The following is a 24,611-nucleotide window of genomic DNA, read 5'->3' on the forward strand; positions in this document are numbered from 1 at the left end:
AGACGAGTAAATAAACATATTTCTCGATTTTCTAGTGGGTTTAAAACAAAAACCAAAACCATTGCAATACTTGACTTAAGCCAGACAGTCTGAGAACCACAAAGTGAAAAACAAAAAATCAAAATCCAAACATTCAGAATTTGAGATGTTCCGATTGTAAGCAAAACAAAACTAAGCCGAGCCCCTAAATGGCTTCAAAATTTGCTTTCACCCTTCCAGTCTTACCTTTTACCTTCATATTCAAATAATAATATTCGCTCGACCTCGTGCGGCATCAACCGTAAAAGAGGCTGCGGCATCATAACACAGACATTTAGACAGGTGTGTTGAATTGCGGTTGGATGCGAATAAAAGAAGGATTTGTCGAATTTATGGAAAGCATTCACCGGGTATTTACATAAATCGTTCTCAATCTTACACTTTTCAATTTGTTGACTTTTGAATATGAAACGACGCATCCTGTCGTAACATTAAAACCTGATCCTTTGATTTGCTGATTGATTTTGGCAGACCGCTGCGCCGAAGATCACATTCAACTCCCGAGTTTGAAATTAGTTTGATGCTGTTTCGAGACAATTATGTTGGTTTAAAAGAGAGCTCCATTAGCGGTCTTCCGGTTTAAGTCCTTAGAAAAACTCGGCATAATATCACGGGATAAATACTTTCACGTTAATTAGTCGAGACCCAAAATAACTTCCAACTGTCATAAAACTCTACAATGACAAATTTAGGGCGGAAGTTGCAAGATTAGCGCACGCCTCGATAGATTTTCCTAGTGATAAATTTTAATGTTGCATTATGGCGACAGTGGAAGAGGGGAAAATAACACGAAAACTTCCATCGCTCCCGTTTTAATGTTAAAAAAGAAAAACAGCCATAAAATTTCCAGGATAAGATAAGAAGGACTCTCGCGAGACACCTCGATACTTAACCAATCGACTGACTCGTGGAAACGACAGGCTTTATGGCACTAGGAAAACACCACAAATTCCAAAAAAATTAAACGGAAGAACGGTGGTATTACGAAAAGGACGACATTACACTAATTACGAATTAAAAAGGACATTTTCACTTTATTAGCCCTTTTGTAATCAGCAACACAAAGTAGCATTAAGCCCTAATTAGGGTTCCGTGATAAGCTGTGGGTGAACGGACTAAACTGCAGAGTTAATCATCTTAATAATTAACCCATTAAAAAAATTAAACTAAATTAAGGACAATGCGAGCCAAAGTCTAATTTAAAATCAACAATTCCTGCTCACTCATGATAAAAAAACGAGAGAAATTGAGGCTGAAACAATTCATAATTTAAGGAGGCGTAGCAGTATCCAGTTATTGATAAAACAGTGATTCTAATTGAATTCAAATATTTATAAAATCAATTCCGTGGCGTGATCTCGTGACAACAGGTCTAGGTAAAAAATAGGCTACAAGATCCTGGCAGCTACAGAATTAGCACTTTCACTTTCATTTCATTATAATAAAACGCCATAAAATATGGAATTAAATAATCCTATTTGCTCCTTCCTGATACTGCACTTTAACAAGGACACTCTGAATTGCCAACGCATTCACATAAGAAAAGGTGAGAGTTGCTTTTACATCCGAGGAAACAAGAAAAATGGAAATTGTTCGAGACGAAAAGAGGCCAAAAAGCCGCTCGTCAGCGTTAAAAATTTTATTTGTTAGTTATTGGTGTTTGGAATGTGTTGTGTTTGTTTGCTTGCGCTTTTGAAAACAATTATTATTATTATGGATTTTATCGTAAAGTGTCATTTTACTTTTAATGATAAGAATTATCAGAGAAATGAAAAAATGGTTTTGTAATAAAAAGATAGAATGGAAAATTAAGTAGAAGTCAAAAAAGTAAGACTTGGCCCTCGGTTTCTAATTTCTCTTGACCCTTCGGATCTCGGAAAATAATAACGCTCTTTAAAATCTGAAACTTTTTAATACAATTTTAAAAGCCCATTTAAATTGGCAACAAAAATCTGTAAATAATTTAATTTTTTTAAGCATTTATTTTTATTTCAAAGATTTTTTTTTATAGCAATTGAAAGAAGACATTTTAAATTCTATTGTGTAACAATTGTTAGGGTTATTTTCTTATTTTACGCAGAATATTAAACTGCTAAAATTTTTCACATCCGTCAATAAATAACCGAATTAGAAGCATTTAAAGTTTTGGATAGTGAACTTTTAAATTCGGAAACCTTTGGTCTTGATTTTTCAAATTTAGTGTTGTTGATATCTCGCTCAAGTTTAAATTATTTGTACTCATTTTACACAGAATTTCACGTAGAATTTAAAACTGCTTGAATTTTTTACATCCATCAATAAATCACCAAATTAAAAGCGTTTGAAGTTGTGGATAGTGAACTTTTAGTTCCCAAACCTTTAGTCTTAATTTTCCAAATCTAAATCGGTCAATATCTCGCTTATTTGCACTGGAAATTTAAATTTATTGGTGCTCATTTTACCTAGAATTTTACGCAGACTTCAAAACTGCTTGAATTTTTTACATCTGTCAAAATATCACTAAATTAGAAACTTTTAAAGTTGTGGATACTGAACTTTTAGTTCCGAAACCTTTAGTCTTAATTTTCCAAATTTAATTCTGTTGCCTCGCTCAAGATTAAATTATTTGTACTCATTTTACGCAGAATTTCTCGTAGAATCCAAAACTGCTTCAATTTTTCACATTCGTCAATAAATAACCAAATTAGACGCGTTTAAAGTTGTGAATAGTCAACTTTTACTTCCGAAACCATTGGTTTTAATTTTCCAAATCTAATTCGATCAAAATCTCGCTTATTTGCACTGAAAATTTAAATTTATTGGTACTCATTTTACGCAGAATTTCACGAAGAATTCAAAACTGCTTGAATTTTTTACATCCGTCAAAAAATAATCGAACTAGAGGCGTTTAAAGTTGTGGATAGTGAACTTTTAGTTCCGAAACCTTTGGTCTTAATTTTCCAAATCTAATTAGGCCGAAATCTCGCTTATTTATACAACAAACTTAAATTAGTGGTACTCATTTTACGCAGAATTTCACATAGAAGTTTTCACATCCGTCAATAAATAACGGGAATATTTATCAATTTTCATCATAACAAAACTTAACTTGGGGTTGAAAAATTAGCATGGCACTGTTTAAAAATTCTACTAAGAATTGAGCGAATTTTAAATCCAAATCCAAGAACTGAACTTAAAGAAGATCGAAACTAAAGTTAAAATGTCAGAACTTCAGACTGTAGGTAAAGGAGTGTTCACACGCTCAAGCCATTTGCGCAAACTAATTTATTCTTTAACAATTTTGGTTTGTGCAAATGCAATTGACTTGGGCGGCGTGTGAATGGAGACTCGTTAACGTTCTTCAAAACATTGTAAAGTTTGCACAATTTTTAGATTCGTGAGCGAGTTTGTGCAAATGGCACGATCGTGTAAACAGGGCTTAAGCCTTAAATGATCCATGCAGCTAGAAATTTAAAATATTAAAAATGATTCCTCCCATTTCACGATTGCGTGAACCGTTCCCACAATTTCCTGCAAGCAAATTCATCAAAATTTCATGTACTCCAAACTTTCGATTATCCACACTTTCGATTAACTAACTTTCCAGTTTCTATAAAATTTTAAATTCATTCCCTTATAAAATGTAGATAACACAATTTTTCGATTCCGGGTCATCAGCATCAAATCAAATAAAAAAGTAATCAGACAGTAGAAAGCCAATCGTGATCGTTCCAGCCAAAAAGACAACAAAAGCGTCGGCGTTAGTCTATCAACGGTTCACTAATCACTAATTTATAGTTATCCAGTCATGAACATATACCACAAAATGAATTGGCGAGTTGGCGACGAAGAAAAAAAATCCAACTGTGCGTAACTAGTTACCGTTAGCGGTACTCGGTAAATATGGATACTTTTGGTAGTTTCTTTACCGTCTTTCGTAAGTTGTAAGTTTAGTGCTTTTACCGAGTAATAATTTCTTTGAAAACTATGGCGGAGCATTAAAAACTGCACACGGCAACATGTCCCTAAGAGCATGTTTTCGCTCACGGTATTCCCAGGAGACACCATCCATTTAAAAATTCCTCCACCGATACGAATCGTTAAAAAATGCTAATATCCATTCCCCACCCTCCCCTAATAAATCACCCCCTTTTTTAAACTAATTATCACACCCCTGTCTGATGAAAGCAACGATACGTGTTCTTTACAACTCGCTAAAACGCGTCACGTAACGTAATTTACATAAACGTCACAACTATTTTCTTTCAGCAGTTCTGAAATTCCGAATGCATAACGTGCGATATAAAACGGTCACTGCATCTGTCTGAAACAATGGTCGAGTTTTTTCTTTTCCCTTCATAAAATTCCCAAAGTTTTTATTGTCGTCTGTGTGTTTCTTATCTTTCGTCTTGACGGTTATGCGTTCGGGAAAAATGTTAAAACACCAAAATAGGGGACCGCGAATAAAAATAGATACGGCTCGTATTTATCTCCGCGCGATCTATTTGTAGATGTGAGACTGCGAGCGGTTATTTGAGATGAAATATGGAAAAGGACGAGTTTCAAGCAAGATAGGGACAATGGACAGAAGATATTAAAGTATTGTTCTTCGCTGGCGTCATATTTTAATTATTCCAGACGATTTAAAAATTCATCTTGCGAACTGAAACATCCGTTTTCTTAGCTGTTTGCAGCCCATTAATAGTTCTTAATAATTTTTTGTCGAAAGAAGTAGCGAACTTTTAAAATTTCCAGAAAGTTAAATAAAAGTAAGACAAAGCTTCTACTGTATTGCATAAAAAAATTAAAATATCTATTATTTACTGTACCATCTTCTTGGACTTTTAATATTTCTAATTTAAATTCTAAAATTTTTTTCAGTACTTAGACTCTTATGAGTTAATAATATGAGTAATAAATAAATAATATCAGTAATAAATGAGTTGTTATTGAACACTATAAATGTCTTAGATTAATTATTTTAGAATAGTTGGATTTTTTTGCCAATCTAAAGGAATCAGAGATTCATCAGAATAAGAAAAAGTGAGAATCCGATAAATTTATATGGAACCAAATCATTCCAAGGAACGATCTCAAAAAAGTGCATAAAAATAATATCAGGAATTTAGAAAAGTATAAAAAGAATCTAAAGAATCCAATAAAACAATGTAAGGGAAGACTACCTAAAGAAAATTTATAAAAAAATCTGAAGATAAACAGAATCTGAAGCTAAAATCGGAAAAGTGTAAAGAAAAATATATGCTAAATGGAGAATGTAAATACGAATCTAAAGACGAATTTGATGCAATGAACCAAAGAAAGATAAAAAACAATCTAAATGTGGATAGAAAAAATCTAAAAAAACAATATAAAGAAAGATTCAAAAATTCACTAACGAATAAAAAAGAAATTAAAAAATCAGAATGGAAAGGAAGAACAAAACAAATCAGTTCTTAGATTCTAATGATTTCGATGAAGCAAAGGATTTCAATGGAAAAATTTAGAAAAATTTAGCAAAAAATTTACGGGAATCCTAAAACTAAAAAACTCTGAAAAATTATCTTCTTAGCGTCCATAAAACGACAATTTTTTGTTCCGAAGCATCCATAAAATTGAATCCCGAGAATTCAAGTATATAATCAAAAAATCGAAAGTTTACAATATATTCGAAAAGTGTAAGAGTTTGAAGATCAAAAAAATAAAAAACTACATAAAAAATACATTCAGAGGATAAGTCGAGGATCAAAAGGATCTTATGGATTTTAAGGATCTCAAGGACCTCAAGGATCTCAAGGATATCAAGAATCTTTTTTGAAGGTTCTGAAGGATTTGAAGAATCTCAAGAATATCGACGATCCTGAAGGATTTGAAAGATTTCTGATTTTTATGCATAATTTGTACATGTGTTTATTTGGTTCCATTCAGATTTCCTAACAAAATAATGAATTTAATTGAACATCACACGAAATAATCGCCCCGAGGTCAATGTCAGTTTAAGCGTTGTGGTTTACCACACTCTGCTTATCGCAAATTCTCCGTGTTCATTTGACTCGTCGCTCTTTGACCTCTTTAACAACAGCCAAAATCGTCGCTACAAATGATCCAATTTGCACTGACCAGATCTTTGCATTATTAAACTGTTATGATGTCAGTGATGGTAACATCTGCGATCAATCACACCACTTGGAACTGTGCCACCGCAGTGTTTACCGAACAACTGGCTAAATTTTTAATTTTTTAAATTAATTAGTGAGAATTAGGTCGAAAATGGTTGTTATTCTCGCGAGAATTGTTTATTATTGCGCGTTTGTGTGATTTCAATCATATTTAATGTTATTGTTTTTGGTCCACAAAAAGGGGATTTTAAAATAATTCCGGCGCTGTGCGGTGTATGCTTAAAATCACACATCAAACTAATGGAATTAAAGGCCGTTTTGCTCTATAAATACCAATCGCAATACAGCAAATGCGCTTAAATGGTACTTTATTTGATCGATAAAGAGCAATTTTTTAACACTAATGGAAGGATCGGTTTATTTCAGCAAACGCGGAAATAGACAAAGACGCGCTTTCGACACATTTTGAATGTTTCCAACTTCATCATTTTGGATGAAATTTGAACTAAAGCTAAAGCATAATCTCCGGATCCTGAATCCGAAGCCTGTTTTAATCGATCAGGTCAGGACTCAGAGATATTTGTAAAATAAGTATAGGGCATTTGCCTTGTTTTTTTTTAGTTTTGCTTTACAACCTGCAAAATCATGAAAGTTTATAATATATCATTGTAAAGGTAATTAAATAAGCTTTCCAACGAAACATAGAAGTCGCCGGGAGAGTTAGTTTTTGCCAAGGTATTTGAGAAAAACTGATGAAAATTCGAAAAACGATTAAACATGTTTGGATACTTTTTCATAGAACGTAATAAAGATTGAGATCTCTGCTTTCTAAAACGGTATTAAACGCGTTATTACCTCTCACCGTTTTGATGTTACATGACAAAGAAAATGGAGTGGTTTTTAGAAAAAAAATTACATTTTTTTAACTTTCGATTTAAAAAAAAATTATTTGAACGCTCCCAAAATTGTACTTTTTTGATAGATCTCGCGTTTCTTAATGACTTCCGGCCAGACAGGAAGATCAAAGTTAAAAATAATGTAGCAACTGATAAACTGGAATTTTTTTTTTAGATATTTTCGTATCAATTTAGATATTTTTTTCGCCCCAGATAAACTTTTTGCAAAATTTATGATATTTTCATCGGTCAATACCACCACATTGTCCGGAAAAAGTTTAAATGAAGATGCAAAAAAAATAAATTTTCGGTGATATCCATCTCCCCATTTTGTGCAAAATTTCCAAAAAAATGGCAAGTATTTGTATTTATTAGTTACCCTTTGAGTTTCCTAGAAAATTCTGAACAATTCCTTTCTAAGATTTCCACTTTCAAATTTTTTGGTTCATAAGCAAACTAGAGGAACTCTTCATCATCAAGAAGTTTTCTAAAATGTACTATTGTGGGCTGCGCTAGCATTAAAGTCACTTTGAAACCTAATAGTGCCTAGAAATTACGATTTTGTAGACAATGGCATTAATTTTTTAATGGAACCGCCAAAAAATTACAAAAAGATGATTTTTTTACATGGAAAATTGCACATGAAAATCTTTTAAAACAGAATTTTGGAGTTTTATAGGTCGTTGGAAAGCTTAGTAAATTACCTTTCCCAAACACTTTTAAGAAAAACTGAAAAAAATAAAATTCTGTGCAGTAGGTAGATCCTAAAAAAATATTTTTTACGAATATCTCTGAATCCGGACCTGGTGGCGCAAACCGGCCTCCAGTTTTTTCCAAAATTTCTTGATTATTGTTAATTCCGTCGTGTTGTTTGATTTCTCCGTGTTCCGTGTGATAAAAAATCTCCGTGCTGATTATTTCTGCAAATCGAGCGATTTTCTAATTTTGCGTGACTTGAAAATATTAATTGAGAGAAATTCTCAAGTGCACACTGCAGTCGACCTAACGTGATTTTTAATGGTTCGTGACGGTTATTTTTAGCTCGTTTGTTTTTTTAATTAGCCTTAACTTGACCTTCCGCTGCAATTTTCGCGCTAATCAGAGGATGATTCGATGAAAATTCGCGAGAAAGTTTACCGATTCTTGTTCTCTTCGCTTCAGCGCTTTGTTTTTTGTTGATTCGACTACGCCTTGTTGAAACCGTTTATTATGTTCTTTCAGTTTTTTCCCAGACCGCTGTTGTTTATTTGGTGGGTTCTGGCTTGTAGCGCGGCAAAGGTGGATTCCCTTTCGTTTTATCGGAGTTTTGTTGTACTTTCATTTCGAGTATGTTCCGTGCTTCAATTGCACTTAAATTCTCGTAAGTGGCATTTAATGCACTTTTAGACATTGACCATCTGCTCTGCTTCTTTGTAGCTTGTCTACGACGACGCTTTGTTTCGTTTTATTGGATTTTTATGGGAGGAGTTGCAGCGTTGTCAGCAGTTATTTGCTGGGAAGAGCAAAACCTGCCACTGGGTTACAGCCGAATTTTATTTCGACGGCTTAATTGCAGTTTTTGTGATTAGACCGATTATACCTTAGACTCAACGATCAGATCAAGAATGAAAAAAGTGAATGACTCAAAATTATTTGAAGTTGTAGATTGTAATTGTTCGAAATAGAATGCGAAGATTCCCGAAAATTTTCCAAATTTTTTTTTCTTTTATCTGTAGACTTCAAATTTATAGATATGTCATTTTATGATAGAATTTGAATGTCTACACCACTAAACGATGAAAAAAGTCTTCAAAAAATCTAGAAAGTTAAAAAAAAATTTAGTTTTTTAATGTCTGAAACAGAAATGCATAACTCTTTCAAAAATTCTGAAAGATACGAAAAATACGAATTTTTTAGATTCAATTTGATGCTGCTAGAAATTCCTTAATTCCTAATTAATTTTTTTCCGTAACTGTGGAGGTTTCGAATTTGGAAATATCGTTGATTTCTGAAACATTTTGAATGTCTTACCTAGATAACAACAAATTTTCAAAAAATTCGCAAAGTTAACAAACAAATTTTTTTTTAAATTTTGAAGCTCTATCACCAGATAAAAATGCTAAATTTATCTGAAGACTCCAACTCCATGAGGTTTGTCTACTTTTTTCCAAATTAAAAGTATTTTAAACAGAAAAAAGAAAAGAGAAAATTCCAAACATTGCCTGAGGTAAAATAAAAATATATTTCAGAATTTTAGAGAAATGGCGGATGCGCCGGGGAATTTTCAAATTTTTGAGATTTTTTCTTTAGTGTTAATTCAATTTAACTATTGTCTTATGTTTATTTTCTTGCAGATTTTGATTGTTAAAACAGAAAATGGAAATTTTCAAGAATTCAAAAAGCTACAAAAAATACAAATTTTGTAGATTCGATTTGAAGCCATCCGTAGTTTCTTACCTCTAATAAATATATTTTTTTTAACTGTGGAGACTGCAAATTTATAGATTTGTCATTTTATAATAGAATTTGAATGTCTACAGCACCAAACGAGGAATCTTCAAACAATTCACAAAGTTTAGAAAAATACGAATTTTTAAAATTAATTTTGTATCCGCTCATAATTTCTTAATGCAAAATCAAAATTTCTAACTTTAACTAAAGGCTTCAAAATCATGAAATATATTTACTTTTTTGTAGTTTTTCAATGCCTGAAACAGAAAAATTCCGAAAGATACGAAAAATACGATTTTTTTAGATTCAATTTGATGCTGCTAGAAATTCCTTAAATCTAATTAATTTTTTTCCGTAACTGTGGAAGCTTTGAATTTTGATATATCTTTATTTTCTGATAGATTTTAAATGTCTAAACTAGAAAACAAGAGATTTTCAAAAAAATCGCTAAGTTAACAAAGAGACGAATTTTTAAATTCTAAAACTCACCACAAAATTGCTAAATTTGTCTGGAAGCTTCAAGTCTATGAGGCTTGTCTACTTTTTTTGCAAAATTTAAATATTTTAACCAGGAAAAGGAAAAGAGAAATATTCCAAAGATTGCCAGAGTCGAAATAATTTTTTTTAGAGAAATGGCAGATGCGCCGGCTAATTTTCAAATTTTTGATATTTTGTCTTTAGTGTTAATACAATTTAACAACTTATTTTCCTGTGTTAATTTCTTGCAGATTTTGATTGTGTAAAACCGAAAACGAAGACTAAAAATTTAAAAAGTTACGAATTTTTTAGATTCGATTTGAAGCCGCCCGTAGTTTCTTATCTCTACAATTTTTTTTTATTAATTGTGGGGACTTTAAAGATACAAAAATGTCATTTTATTAGAGAATTTAAATATCTTAATCACAAATCAAAAATTTTTCCAAAAAATCCGAAAGGTAAGGAAAATACGAATTTTTGAAAGAAATTTGAGCCGCTCGACTCTTTCAAAAATTAATAAAGTTACGAATTGATGTGAAGCTTTTAACTTTTTTTTATAATTTCAATTTAAAAATAAATATTTCGAACCAAAGGTCAATCTAAAAATTCCCTAAAAATAATTCTTCATTCAAATATTTGTGTCATCCTTCCTGAAAAAGTTCCACTAGACATATTGACAGATCACTGATCTGGGCCAACCCCGCCACCAATCCGCTTGAAATATTTAGCAGTTTACATCAGTATCGACAATGAATTAATTATTCAGTTACAGAAGATGACACGCAAAGCGCCAGAGCACAACAGAGGTTTAACGTTTCACACAATCCAAAAACGAACGGAATGTTAATCCACAGTGAGAATTCAACAATTAACTTTTTATTTTTATTTATTTTGCAGGAGTCTTGTTAAAAATTTGGTCATCTGCGGTGCTCTAAATTCCGTGAAACTGCAGTGTGGTAATTCCGCTTCATCCTTTAATTTATTTACAACATCGCGGTAATAAAATAAAAACAGCCGAATGGTAAATTTTATCCCCGATGTTGTGTCCATTTGGTCCGGAACTTTATAAAGCGTCTCATTCAATTTGTGGTGGTTTTATGGCTGTCATAGCAGAACGGTTATGGCTTGATACGTGTAGCTATATGAAATAAAATATAGATTTTTATTAGTGTATTGTGCCGGCCGACGTAATTCGATTAAACGAAACGTTATCTTCCGGTTTGAAATTGTCGATAAATCTATTAACACGACCAGGTTTCCACAAAAACATCGGAAAAAGCGGAAAATAAAGCTCGATGGGTATTAAGTTAAGAATTCCGGGAATCTCCTCAGAAAATGAAAGTAAATCGGATGTGGTGATTTATAGGGAGAAAGAAGAGCGATCATTAGCCAGCCATAGCTCATTTTCGAGGGAGTTTTATTCAATTTCCACACGAAATTGTCTTGTAAGAGGGGAAAAAACAACAAAACAGCTCGATATTTCTGCAAACCAAAGATAACGCTCTAATTTCCTAATTTCGATTGTTTAGTCGACCACAATTAATCCACACCTGTCAACCAAAACCAGTCATTTATCTCTGTCAAGCCGAAAAAACATAATCCAGGCCCATAATTGATCTCAATCTGCCTCAATTTAAACCTCAGTTTTTATTTTATCGAATCAAAGGCAGTAACGATGTTCTCATTTACATTTTTAGTTAAAATACTATCTGATCGCTTTCATTATTTTTTTATGGAATTATGCTAATTCTGATGCGGTTAGTGCATTCAACGCGATCTGATAATATTGTAATATTTTTATCACTCTTTTGAAAACAAAAGTGGTATTACTAGCACACATTTTCTAGATCTAAAGTTATGAAGAGAAATTCACTTTTTCGCAAAAAGATTAAGAATTTGCCTCACAAACTAAAATTGTTATCAGGCAGTACGTGCGTCAGTTATTGTTTTGGCAGTTTATGCAAATTTGAGAGTGAGGATCATGCAAACATGAATCTAACATTTTTCGGCCGAAATTTGCATTTGAATTTAAATAAATTACAATTCGCAAATGCAAACAATCAAAATTCTAATTACTCAGTTTTACGGAGTTCATCAACATTTCATTTTAATTCGTAAAATCTAATAAACCTCAAACATAAAAAAGTGCAGAAAATTCAGGTCAGGCATTCCATACAAAATAAAACTGAAATCCGAATAATTCAAAAAGTCTAAAATCAAAGAAAAATCAGCAAATAAGAAAATAATGCAAGTTTGCCCTAAAAAGAAGCGAAATATAGACCGCAGAAGTTTAACATAATTTTGGTCATGAAGTTTGTTCATATTTTTGACTTTTGGAAAATCTAAGAACGAACTTTTAGCGAAAAAAATCGCGAGAAAAGCCGTGACGACAACCGTTGCTATTGAGCACCGATGGTTTCAAACCTTCAAAAATTTGGCCCTCTGGCCATAATCCAAGAATTCAAACGGGCATTACTCAATTATTTGTTCACGAACGTTAAAAATTCGCCCGGTTTTTGATTTTGCTTGAAGTTTTATGTTAAATGAGGACAAATAACTTGAGTTTACTTCACAAATAAAGGAGACATTGATCAAAATCTATTTTCAAGGGGGATTTTTGGGGTGATTTTCAAAGAACATTTTGGGGGGCGAAAACGACTTCAGTATTTTTGAGTTATACATCAATCGAAAGAGCAGTTCGAAGTCTATCAACAGCCGAAATCTCAAATCGGTAGGTCAAATAGTTTACGAGTGGCGGCCAAAACAACAAAAATTGAAAAAATTTCAATTGAGTCGGAAATTTTTTTTCGCGAAAAAATCGACCTTTGAATATTGAGTATTTGAAAACCAATTCTAAAGGAATAAGGCCCGAAAAAAACGATGGCGCACACCGTTTCTTTTTATCTATTGTAGTTTTCGAGATATTTAGCTTCAGAAATTTGAAAAATTGATGTCAACTATTCGAAATTTTAATCGACCATAAATATGAATTTGTGAATTTTAAGTTCAGACTTGGCTTCTGCATAAAATTCTGTGTAAAATGAGCCATAATAACAAAAGTTTAGTCCAAAAATAAGCAAAATATCGACCGCAGAAATTTGGGTTGACATATTTTTGACTTTTGGAATTTAAAAAGCTCGTATCTTTTTTAACATTGCGAGTTTTTTGAAAATTCTTAGTTTTCTGGTTTAAAAGTTTAAAATCTAGCATAAAATAATGCTTTTAAATATAGACTTCAGCGGAAGTTATAAATTTTAGATGGAAAAATGAAATTTGTAGTTTAAAACATTTCAAATTTAGTTTTTAATTTAATTTTTTAATTATTTTTCAATTAATTGAATAATTTAGTAATTTAGTTCGTATCAGGAAATGGTGATAATGAATTGGAGGCGACAGGATTTTGAAATTTTTATTAATAAATGAAGTTCTAATTTTTTACAATTTTTTTGACCCCTCTGAATATTGATAAGCATCCGACCAACCCACATCATTTCTCGCTGCACTTTTGCAACAGTCAACAACACTTTGGCGTTTTAAATGAACCGTAAAGTAATTATTTACCATGGTAACCCAGCGTGTCCCATTGTAATCCCAGTCAAAAATGAACCTCTAATTACGTAATTAATTTGAGCGCGGCCACACAAAATAAACTCTACAATCATCCGTAATTATCGGCTGGCTAATTGCATTATGCACTGCCGTAAAATCGAATTTATGAGAAACGAACAAAACCAAACGACGAATTAATACCGTTGGAAGGAATATCAAAGCATGAATGTGAATAAACACAATGAACGGAAGTTGATCAGATTATGACGTCGACGCCAACCATCATCTAAATTCTGTATAAACCCAGCGAATAATCTCCCGAAAATCCCTAAATTGAGTTGTGATATTTAAATTGTATAATTATACAAAGGATTCTCTGCAACTAACGACGTGCTCATCAGCGGCGGTTTATTTTTATTAGAGTAATGAAGACGGAAAAAACGAGTGGAAATCCGATGAAAGATGCATACGCTTTATTGTTTATTATGTCGATTGAATTTTTAATAAAATCATGTGCAAATAAGCTGTACTCTTGACAATAGGAGTCGCATTGAATTCTTTGCGCGATTGTATTTCCATTTCATTAAACAGAAAGAAAGAAGTGACACTATGACTGTGATTGAAACTGAATGGACGCGTCTACGTGATGAAATTCGTTGCGACTAAATAAAAGGCGGAGATGTGTACATTCAATGTAAAATCAATGGACATTTATAAAATGACGTTTTCCTGTTAGTTCCAACAAAACATTATTTGCTCAGATAAAGTGACCAAACTCTCAATTCTTTATGCTCATAAATTTTTCAAATTATAATAACAAAGCAATTCATTGCAATGATTTTTATTATTTTTATACACCGATTATGCGACCCATAAATTGCTGTTTAATATTAGATACTGAAAATAATTGATTATATGCTCCGTGCACCGATAAAGATACGGGATTTTATTGCCTTTAAATCTTAATGAGCGTTTGTTCTTGTTGGGTCACCCATTTATTCTTTTTTTGAGCATATGTACCTATTAAAATTTCTAAATAAAAAAAAACGGAAAAACGTGCCAAACTGAAACATACCGTTTTATTTTTTTTACGTTTAAAACAGATACCAAAAGCGTTCACAGTTCGCATTCTCTGTTTTAAATGTGGAGGCTCAAAATTTAGAAACATGTCTATTGTCTTATAGACTTTGAATACATAAACTAGAGAACGAAGTTTTCAAAAAAATTCGCAAAGTTAACAAAGATCCGAATTTTTGAAAATTATTTGGAGCTGCTTGAAATTTCTTAATTCAAAATACTGGAAGATTCAAAATCAAAAAGACTTCTGAAAATTCCGAAAGTTGCAAAAAACACGAATTTTTTAGATTGAATTTGAAGCTTCGTAGTTTCTTACCTCCAAATATTTTTTTTCCTTTGACTGTGAAGACTGCAAATTATTAGATATGTCATTTTATGATAGAATTGAAATGTCTACACCACTAAACGAGGAATCTTCAAAAAATTGACAAAGTTAAAATCCGAATTTTTAAAATGAATTTAGTAGCCGCTCATAATTTCTTAATGCAAAATAAAATTCGAATTCGCTTCGAATTTCGAATTTCGGCTTCGAATTTCGAAATATTTTTATTTTCTGATAGATTACGAATGTCTAAACTAGAGAACGAAGAGTTTTTTAGAAAATTCGCAAAGTTAACTAGGATACAAATTTTTGAAAATATTTGGAGCTGCTTGAAATTTCTTAATTCAAAATAATTTTGAACTTTAACTAGATGCTTCAAAATCGTTAAATATGTTTATTTTCTTGCAGATTTCGAATGTCTCAAACAGAAAACGAAGACTTTTCCGAAAATTACCAAAATTACAAAAAACACGAATTTTTTAGATTCGATTTAAAGCCTTCTGTAGTTTCTTACTTCGAAATGTTTTCTTTCTTCTAACTAAGGAAACGGCAAATTTAAAATATGTCATTTTATGATAGAATTTGAATGTCTACACCACAAAACAACAAATCTTTAAAAAAATTCACAAAGTTAGGAAAAATACGAATTTCTGAAATTCATTTTGTATCCGTTTATAATTTCTTAATGCAAAATAAAATTTTTAGTCTTAACAAAAGTCTTCAAAATCAGGAAATATGTTTACTTTTTAGTAGTTTTTCAATGTCTGAAACAGAAACAGACAACTCCCAAAAATTCCGAAAGATACGAAAAATACGATTTTTTAGATTCAATTTGATGCTGCTAGAAATTCCCTAAAATTAATTAATTTTTTTCCGTGACTGTGCAGGCTTCTAATTTAGAATTTTTTTTATGTTATGTTAAATTTTGAATATCTTAGTTAGAAAACACAAGATTTTCAAAAATTCGCAATGTTAAGAAAGAGACAAATTTTTAGATTCTGAAGCTCTATCACCAGTAAAAACTGCTAAATTTATCTGAAAGCTTCAAGTTCATTAGGTTTGTCTACTTTTTTTTGCAAATTTCAAATATTTTAACCAGGAAAAGGAAAAGAGTAATATTTCAAACATTGCCAGAGTAAAAATAAAAATATATTTCAGATTTTTGGAGAATTGGCGGATGCGCCGTGTAATTTTTATATTTTTGATATTTTTCTCTAGTGGTACATAATACAAATTTATTTCTTTTTCTTTTTTTCTATTTATACATTTTTATCTAATAGTTTAGTATAACAGATTAGATTCTCCAATTCTTAAAAAAATATTAAAAAACGTATTTTTGGATAAATTGTTTTTCACACGAGTTTTCCAGTTTTTGATCAAGATTTGTCTGATTCTAGACTTTAACTCAATTAACTATTTTTCTTAAAAAAATATTTCCATAAATTCCCGCAAATTTTTCGATTTCAGCGAGCCACTTTCTGTTCACATTGAAACCACTAATTTAAAAAAAATAATTTTTGGTCTAAATTCAACTTAGAAAAATTAGTTTGGTTCTTCAAACATAATATAAATATAATATTTGATTGATTTTGGAGAAAGGGTAACCGAACAGGACTAAGTTTCCACCTTTGAAAATCCCACCGCTTTCCCGTAACAATACCTCAGCTTTCCTTCACTTCAGCGCCGAATATAAATATCTGATAAAAGAGTTGAAACTGCCGGATTTAGATTCATACAATTGATTGAATGATGGTTTTGAAAGACGCTGATCTTTTCAACTTGAAGATCGATAGTTTCCGAAAGGGAAATTGCATGTTTCGGACGGCGCATCCTCTCTCATTTTCTTAATTCATTCCTTGATTGGCGTTTAAGAGTTGTTTAAGTTTAAAAGTTAATTTGTTGCAGGACGAGTTCCGGTAGTACCATCTCAGGAATAATCTGGAGGGAGCGCCTAATTGTGGGCTGCCATGTGCAAAAGGCGCTGCGGCCCATCAATATCCGAAAACATTCCATCTGAACGGCAATTGCCCTTCCTTCAGTGGTACCACCCCAAAGAAGACTGTCGAAAACTCGATAATACTCGCACGAAAATACAAACTAAGACAACTATCAAACGAAGAAAGGACCACTCCGGAAAGTTACCTCCACGAGCACTACAGCCCGAAACTCGCCCGGAAAATCCTCCCAAAATCCCTCTCAGCAGACGAGGAACTCCTTCTAGATGCTCCCAAACTGTTAAAAACTCCAAATCGTTCGATATCTCCCATCGTAGATAAACTCGAGTCGCGAATAACACACAGACGCGGTATTGAAACAGTCGTCCCAGTCGAGCGGGTACCACCGGTGGTTCCACCGCGCACTAAATTAAAGTTTTCGCCGCCTCCTGAAGTTCGATGTGAGACGAATACTGCTGAATCGGTGGAAAAAATCAAGCAAGAAAGCGAATGGTGTGGAAGTAATAACAGTAATCATATTCCGACGAAGTGTGTGCGGACGCGTGTCACGGTCAATATGTTTCGAGGTGGAATGAAATTGAAGGAACGAGTTATTGTGGGCGCGAGTGTGGCGGCCGTTTTGTTTACTTTTATTTTGGTGGTGGATTTACAGATGGATTTGGGGATGTCGGGGCATCATTTAGTTCCCTCGCATGGGAAAGTGAAGTATGTGCAAGAAGAAGCGCAAGGATCGGCGTATAATAGCTTCAGGAAGAGGTTCTTGCAAAAGACGCACAGGTTTGTTTAGTTTAGACTAGCTTAAATCAGTCTATTGTGCTCCACTCTTTAAGATTAATAAAAAGGACGAGTGGGTCGTTCGCTTCGGGGCGCTACAATTTTTTTTGTGGATAAACAATTCTTTATCTTTTAATTGTTATTATCAAATAGTCACTATCTCAAGAACTTTGAACCTTCGTGGCAGACCATTCGTCTGTGATTCTTGTTTTGACTATCAAAAATATGTGATTTGAAGATTAATTAAATTTTTTAATGCGTTGAATTAATTCCCATATTTTTTTTACTTTGCAGCTGCTTTGAGAAAGATTTTATAATTATTACTCGAATTTTTAGAAATATATTCTTTGAAAAAACTATCACAAAAATTAGCATTTTTTTTCTCATAAATTATTTAGTTTGAGGGTTACAGCCTTGAAAATTTCGGAATTTATTGCTTTAAGATTCTTTATTAAGCACGTGAAATTGCAAAATTAGACACGCAAAATTAGTAATTTTAGATTTTTTTTACTAAACGACTATTAATATGAATTGAGTAATAAAGACTTAATTTTAACTCTCATAAATTATTCATTTTAACAGTTGTAGGCTTAAAATTTTCAGGATTTACTACTTTAAGTTTCTTTGTTAATCATACAAATTTACAATTTGATGGCCTTGATAATAGAGATTCTAAAATTTTTTTTTAAAGGCTCACAAAAAAATGTTAATTTTTTCACGACGTCTTAATAACTCTTATAAATTTTTTAGTTTGAAGGTTACAGCCTTGAAATTTTCGGGATTTTTTGCTTTAAGTGTCTTTGTTAGGCACAGGAAACTACAAAATTGTACGTGCAATAATAGTAATTTTAGAGATTTTTTATGGAAAGACGATAAATATGAAATTAGATTTTTTTGAAGACTTCATTTTAACATTCAAAAATAATTCAATTTGAGAGTTATAGACATGAAATTTTCAGGAATTACTACTTTGAGTTCCTTTGTTGAGTAGAAAAATTTACAAAATGATGGGTGCAATGACAAAGATTAAAAAAATTCTTTACACGACTTCCAAAAAATTAACAGATTTTTTAAGACTTTATATTAACTCTCATAAATTGGTTTCTTTGAGGGTTATAGACTTGAAATTCTGCTTTAGGTCTCTTTGTTAAATATACAAATTTACAAAACGATGGCTTCGAAAGGCAAAGATTCTAAAAATTGTGCTTGAAAGGATAATGAAATTTTTGCAGTTTCTTCAAGACGTTGCATTAACTCTCATAAATTATTTGAGTTGAGAGTTATAAGTTTAAGCTTCTTTATCAAGCGCCGAAATTTCCAAAGGGTAACTAAATTTACGAAAAATTTTAGAAAATTTGCTTGAAAGACTAAGAAAAACTGAACAGTTTTTTCAAGACGTATTATTAACTCTCAATTTGTTTCGTTCGGGCGTTATCGGTTTGAACTTTTCACAACTTATTGCTTTCCTTCACTTTGTTAACGTTCAAATTTACCAAACGATAGATGCATTGACAAAGCAGACCTTAAAAAAATTCTTTGAACGACTTCCAGAGAACAATTAATTCTTTTAAGATGTTCTAATAACTCTTATAAATTGGTTCCTTTGAGGTTTACAGATTTGAAATTTTTAAGATTTGCTACTTTAAGTTTGTTTGTTAAACACACAAATTTACAAAATGATGGTTGCGAGGAGAAAATTTTTAAAAATTTTGTTAGAACGGTTAATAAAATTTTATGAGTTTCTTTAAGACATTACATTAACTCCCATAAATGATTTAAATAGAAAGATTTAAGCTTGAAATTTTTACCATCTACTGCCCCAAGTTTCTTTGTCACGCATCCAAATTTTCAAAAAGGTAACTACAATCATTGCAACATTTTTGAAAATTAGTTGGGCGCATTGGTCATGTTTAAACCACTGACCAAAATTATCACTTCCATTACTTAATTAATATTGTTCTGTAGAAGTGGGTAGACATCAATCATTAGACCTTGAAGTCCGTCCTGCTGTATCAGATCCAGTTTCAGAAAAATTTTAAAAAAATTGGGGCCATCATCGCATCGTTTTTATTAAGAATTAAATTAGCGTTGTAATGCCTTGATGAGCTCTTCAGGAGGAATATTGAAACGTCGAATTAGGAGTTATTGATTGCAGCTCCCTCAAGAAAATTTCTAAAATTTCTCTTCATTAATTTCAATCATCTAACATAATAAATTAAAATTTAATGAATATGAAGAAAAACTTGGAAACAGTTCGACAGTAAATATCCCATAAAACATTCGTTAACATATACGTCATTAAAGTGACGCTTTAGAGCTCTAAATGACCGTAAAATGTTTTGAAAGTCAGTTTTCATCAATATCAAGTTGAATGAATGCCTGTGAAATTGTTTAACATCTTTCTAAGACTGAACTTTCAAAGAGAATTTAATATGAGAAAAATTCCCAATTAACCGTATTACTGAAGCTCTTTTCCAAATTATCTGTTTCAAATCCGTGGGTGTTTAAATGGGACGTCGGATATGATAAAATTTACGACAGGAAAATGCTCAGTAAACAGAAGTTTTAAGTGAATTTTTACCGTCATCTGTCCGAATTCATTACGCTTTTTATTATCCTGAAAGTAAGGATGCAGTGTCGTCGTTATATGGAACAATAGGCATAAATTTCCCACTTGAAAACCTATAAAAACGATTATTTTTTACCTATTTAATTAATAAGTTTGCGACACGGAAGTCGAGGTATTGTTTTGCCCACATTTATCTAAAATTTAAACGCCAATTAAATTATCCAATAAGAAATTTGATTTACGACAAAACGGTATTGGGAGTGTATTTTCATTATTTCGGACTATTTTGTGAATGAGATAAAAAATCATTCGTTTAAACTGTCCTCACTGATTTCAATCTAATTTTATCCCGTTTTATTTATATACACCTGTAACGCAAACTGTTGTCGTGCCAAATGTTATCTCTCCTCCGCAGATTTATCAGTTATTTACTCTCGATCTGTAAATAGAAACTACAATGCATGCGATTTTAAGGAGAACTGCGTATTTCCAGTCCATCCAATTTGTCACAGAACCGAACTGTGGAAAAACAAAAACATTTGTAAATGACACCAATTTCGTGTGCATGGTGACACGTCCACTTTTGTCCGAACAAGCAATTTACTTGCGCGATTGGACAAAGTTTGAGGATAATGCACATCTCAACACCTGTAAACGAAGGTGGAAAATAGTTCGTTTTAATTAAACTCGCGAATTGGCGATTGGTAATTTAGTATATTTAAGTGAAGTGGTCCATACAATTTTTTTACTGAAAATGATGCTGAAATTTCTCATTTCTTGCATGGAGGACTGGAAAAAAATATTTTTCGAATTGTCGCGAGAAAAACGATTTCGAAAACCGTTTTTTTATATTTGTCTTAATTCCGGAGATATCGGGGAAAATCGTTTCCGGAGATTCAAAATTTTGGCCCTCTGGCGACAATCCAAAACTTCAAACGCCTCTAATTCCGTTATTTGTTGATGTACGTTCAAAATTCGCTTACTCTTGGATTCTGCGTGAAATTTTGCGTAAAATAAGCACAAATAGTTGAAGTTTGCAGTGTAAATAAACGAGGTATTGAGTGAATTAGACTTGTAAAAATATTTTTTGAACTTGCAAGATTCGGTAAATTACAAATTTAATTGCGGCCAAATTATGTACCGCAGCCCACACGGCTTCCCACTTGAGTTGGAATTACTCAAATGCAATATGGGGACGTTGCATAATGCCCTGAGCGTCGTCTTTGTCATCGTATCGACAATTTGTGTCTATTCATACCCGATCGAACCAAGACCTTTAGTATCTAATCTAGCGATAACCCTGCAAAATGCAAGTATAAATTATCTAGTTAGACAAAAACTTGCACTCTATAAATAACGCAACCTAATTCTTCCGTTACGACATTTGATGTGCTTTGAATAGCATTTGTTAATTAAGCGTACGACTCCACGTGCTCACTTTTTATATTGAAACCACATTCAGATGTGTAACACAAAAGTAATGTGGCGTAAGAGGAGGAAAATGGGAAATGGAGCTTTCAGAACCGTTTATTTAGTTATTAATGTTCTTTCCGTTGGATCGTTGGCTCTCGCAATTCGAGAAATGATGTTTCTAAACAACTAAAAATACCGCTGTATGTTTATGTTGTTGCGTAACAGAGCAATATGCATTTGCACAATTTACAGTGACCTGAAATTCATTAGAATTTAATGGCGGAAAATCATTTATTATTAAGTTCAAGTTGCATAAAAACAAGGTAATAATGAATTAAAGCAACGTTTTACTCGGAGAGGTGCTCTGCAGTGCATCACATAATTTGTTCTCGTTTTGTAGGATGATAAAAACTGTTTATGAAACTTCTAGATAAGTGCTATTTAGAGTTGTAGTAAAGTGTGCCACTACTGTTTTTTTACAGAACAAAACGTTTTTTTTTCGTTGCTGCTGGTTTCAATCTTACGAATTCAAGTATCAGGTAATTCCTGATTCGATTTGATGTTTTTATTTATTTTGCATAGTTTGTTTGCTTAAGTCCGAGTAAAACTCAAAAACGTTCTGTTTAATTGTGGAGGAATGTTGGATATTTGGAATGGGCGGAATTTTATAATGTTGCAGAGATTTTTTAACTTTAATTTGCGTTTTTCATAAACTCTCGTGAATTCTTTAATTCGAGAGTTATGATTTCAGGACTTACTTGCCAAAGAGTCTTTGTTAAGCAAACGAAATTACAAGATTGTACCTGCAATGACAAATTTCAGAAATTTTCTTTGAAAGACGGCTAATTAAACAGAAAAATTATAGCGTTTTGTTAAAACGCAAAAATTAACTCTCATATATTTAGTTTGGGAGTTAATGGTTTGAAATTTTCAGACTTTACTAACTTTTGTCTCTTGGTTAGTCATATAAATTCACAAAATGATAGGTGCAATGAGAGCGATTTAAAAAATTTTGCTTGAAAAATCAACAAAAAATTAATAGTATTTTTGAAACGTATTAACTTCCACAATTTTTTTTATTTTGCGAGTTATTAGCTTGAAAATTTCAAGATTTACTCTTTTAACATTAGTTTTTAAGTGCACGAAATTATAAAATTATAGGTTCGCTGAGAGACATTTTAGAATTTTTGCTTTATAAGACTAACGAAAAATTGCGGAATTTTGTAGACGTTCTATTAACTCTCGTAATTTCGTTAGTTTGAGAGTTAGAATGATAAAAATTGCAGGATTTACCTGCTGAAGATTCTTTGATAAGAACCCAAAATTACAAGATTGTACCTATATTGGCACTTATTTTAGAAATTTTCTTTCAAAGACTAATAGAAATTTTATGCGTACTTTATTTCCAGACAGTAAATTTAATTCTTATAAATTATTTAGTTTTAGCGTTATTGACTTGAATTTTTTTACTACTTTTTATTTCTTCGTTAGTCATATAAATTCACAAAATTATAGCTGCATAGGAGGAATTTAAAAGAAAAATTCTACCAAGACTAGTTAATAGTTTTTTCAAGACGTTGTACTAACTCTCACAATTTTTTTAATTCGCGAGTTATATAAAGGCTTGAAATTTTCAAGATTTACTCTTCTGAAATTCGTTTTTAAGTGCAAAAAATTAAAAAATTATAGGTGCGCTGAGAAACAGTTTTAAATTTTTGCTTTACAAGACTAACGGAAAATTGCGGTAATTTTTAAGACGTTATATTTGTTTAATTTGAAAGTTAGAATGATGAAATTTGCAGAATTTACTTGCTAAAGAAACTTTGTTAAGCACACAAAATTATAAGATTCTATTGGTAGTACCAATTTTTGAAATTTTCTTGGAAAAACTAAAAGAAAAATTAGAAGTAGTTTTTTTTTTTGCAGGCCGTAAATTTAACTCTCAAATTATTTAGTTTGGGAGTTAAAGGCTTGAAATTTTCAGAATTTACTACATTTAGTTTATTTCTTAATCACACAAAAAAAAACATAGCTTTCATGAGAGGAATTAAAAAAAATCTTCAATGAATAACAAAAAAATAATAAGAGAGGATGTCTTATTAACTCTGACATTTTTTACTTTGCGAGTGATTGGCTTGATTCAGATTTTGCTACTTTCTGTCATTTTGTTAATTACAAAAATTTACAAAATGGAAGTTGTGAGCAATTTAAAAAACTTTTGCTTCAAAGTTTAACAAATTTCTCAAAGACGTTCAAATAATTTTCTAAATTGTTCAGTTTGAGGGTTACAGGGTTGAAATTTTCAGGATTGAAAGTTGGAGTTTGTTTGTTACGCCCATATTGTTCAAATTTATTTAAGACATTTTGGTTTTTTTTTTTGGTTTTGTATCCTCCATTTTTTTTCCCTGTAATGTTTCAAATTATTTCTACCATTAGATTTTATGGATTACATTGTTTGGATCTCTTGACTTGATTTCCCTGCTATCTTAAAGGGTTCTAAGATTACCGATACTATCTGGACCTTTTAGTTTCCAGATTTCCACATAAAATGTCCTTAATTCTCTGAATCCTTTTAGATCCTGCGCAATTTCCAGATTTTCCAGACTGTCCACAGAGTTCCCAATCCCTGTGTTTTCCTATGGATATCGTCATAAATTTATTATTTATATTTATTTATTATTGATAGAAATTAAAAAGAAAAAGTGTTGTTAAAATCTCTAAAATTCTCATTTTTGTAGTGAAAGTGGGAACGAAATATCTCAACTTGGTAGCAATCTGTCACAATGCATTGTTCTTTTTGGGTCATATTTAACTTATGCTAATCCTTATAATGAAAATTAACATAACATTTTCTCCATTCATATTTCTTCGCCGTTATCTATTCTTCCCTTTCAGACTTAGGTCAGTACACCTCACAAAAAGCAAACCTGTTTGTACTCTATATAATCTAGTTGGCTTTAAACTGTGAACGTATGTCTCCACATCTGTCATTCCCTACCTTCTGTCAATGATTTG

At 31.8% G+C, this 24,611-nt stretch overlaps 2 protein-coding genes across 3 annotated transcripts in view; both read left to right on the forward strand.

The window, feature by feature from the left end:
• LOC148171133 (uncharacterized) overlaps nt 1-17,161 on the forward strand; it is a 36,008-nt gene extending 18,847 nt beyond the window's left edge. For both annotated transcript variants that reach the window (XM_088041479.1, XM_088041480.1), the window contains one exon: nt 16,791-17,161. In XM_088041479.1, the coding sequence (XP_087897605.1) occupies nt 16,853-17,161 (309 nt within the window). In that variant the 5' untranslated portion in view covers nt 16,791-16,852. The remainder of the gene's footprint in view (nt 1-16,790) is intronic.
• A 232-nt stretch (nt 17,162-17,393) lies between these two features.
• Nucleotides 17,394-24,611, forward strand: part of LOC148171134 (extracellular serine/threonine protein CG31145) — a 76,714-nt gene continuing 69,496 nt past the window's right edge. The window contains exon 1 of the mRNA XM_088041478.1: nt 17,394-17,617. Within this exon, the coding sequence (XP_087897604.1) occupies nt 17,397-17,617 (221 nt within the window). The 5' untranslated portion in view covers nt 17,394-17,396. The remainder of the gene's footprint in view (nt 17,618-24,611) is intronic.

This window comes from Gnatocerus cornutus, chromosome 7 (assembly GCF_029298725.1).
Source record: "Gnatocerus cornutus isolate USDA-ARS CGAHR chromosome 7, icGnaCorn1.1, whole genome shotgun sequence".
Classification (NCBI taxonomy): domain Eukaryota; kingdom Metazoa; phylum Arthropoda; class Insecta; order Coleoptera; family Tenebrionidae; genus Gnatocerus; species Gnatocerus cornutus.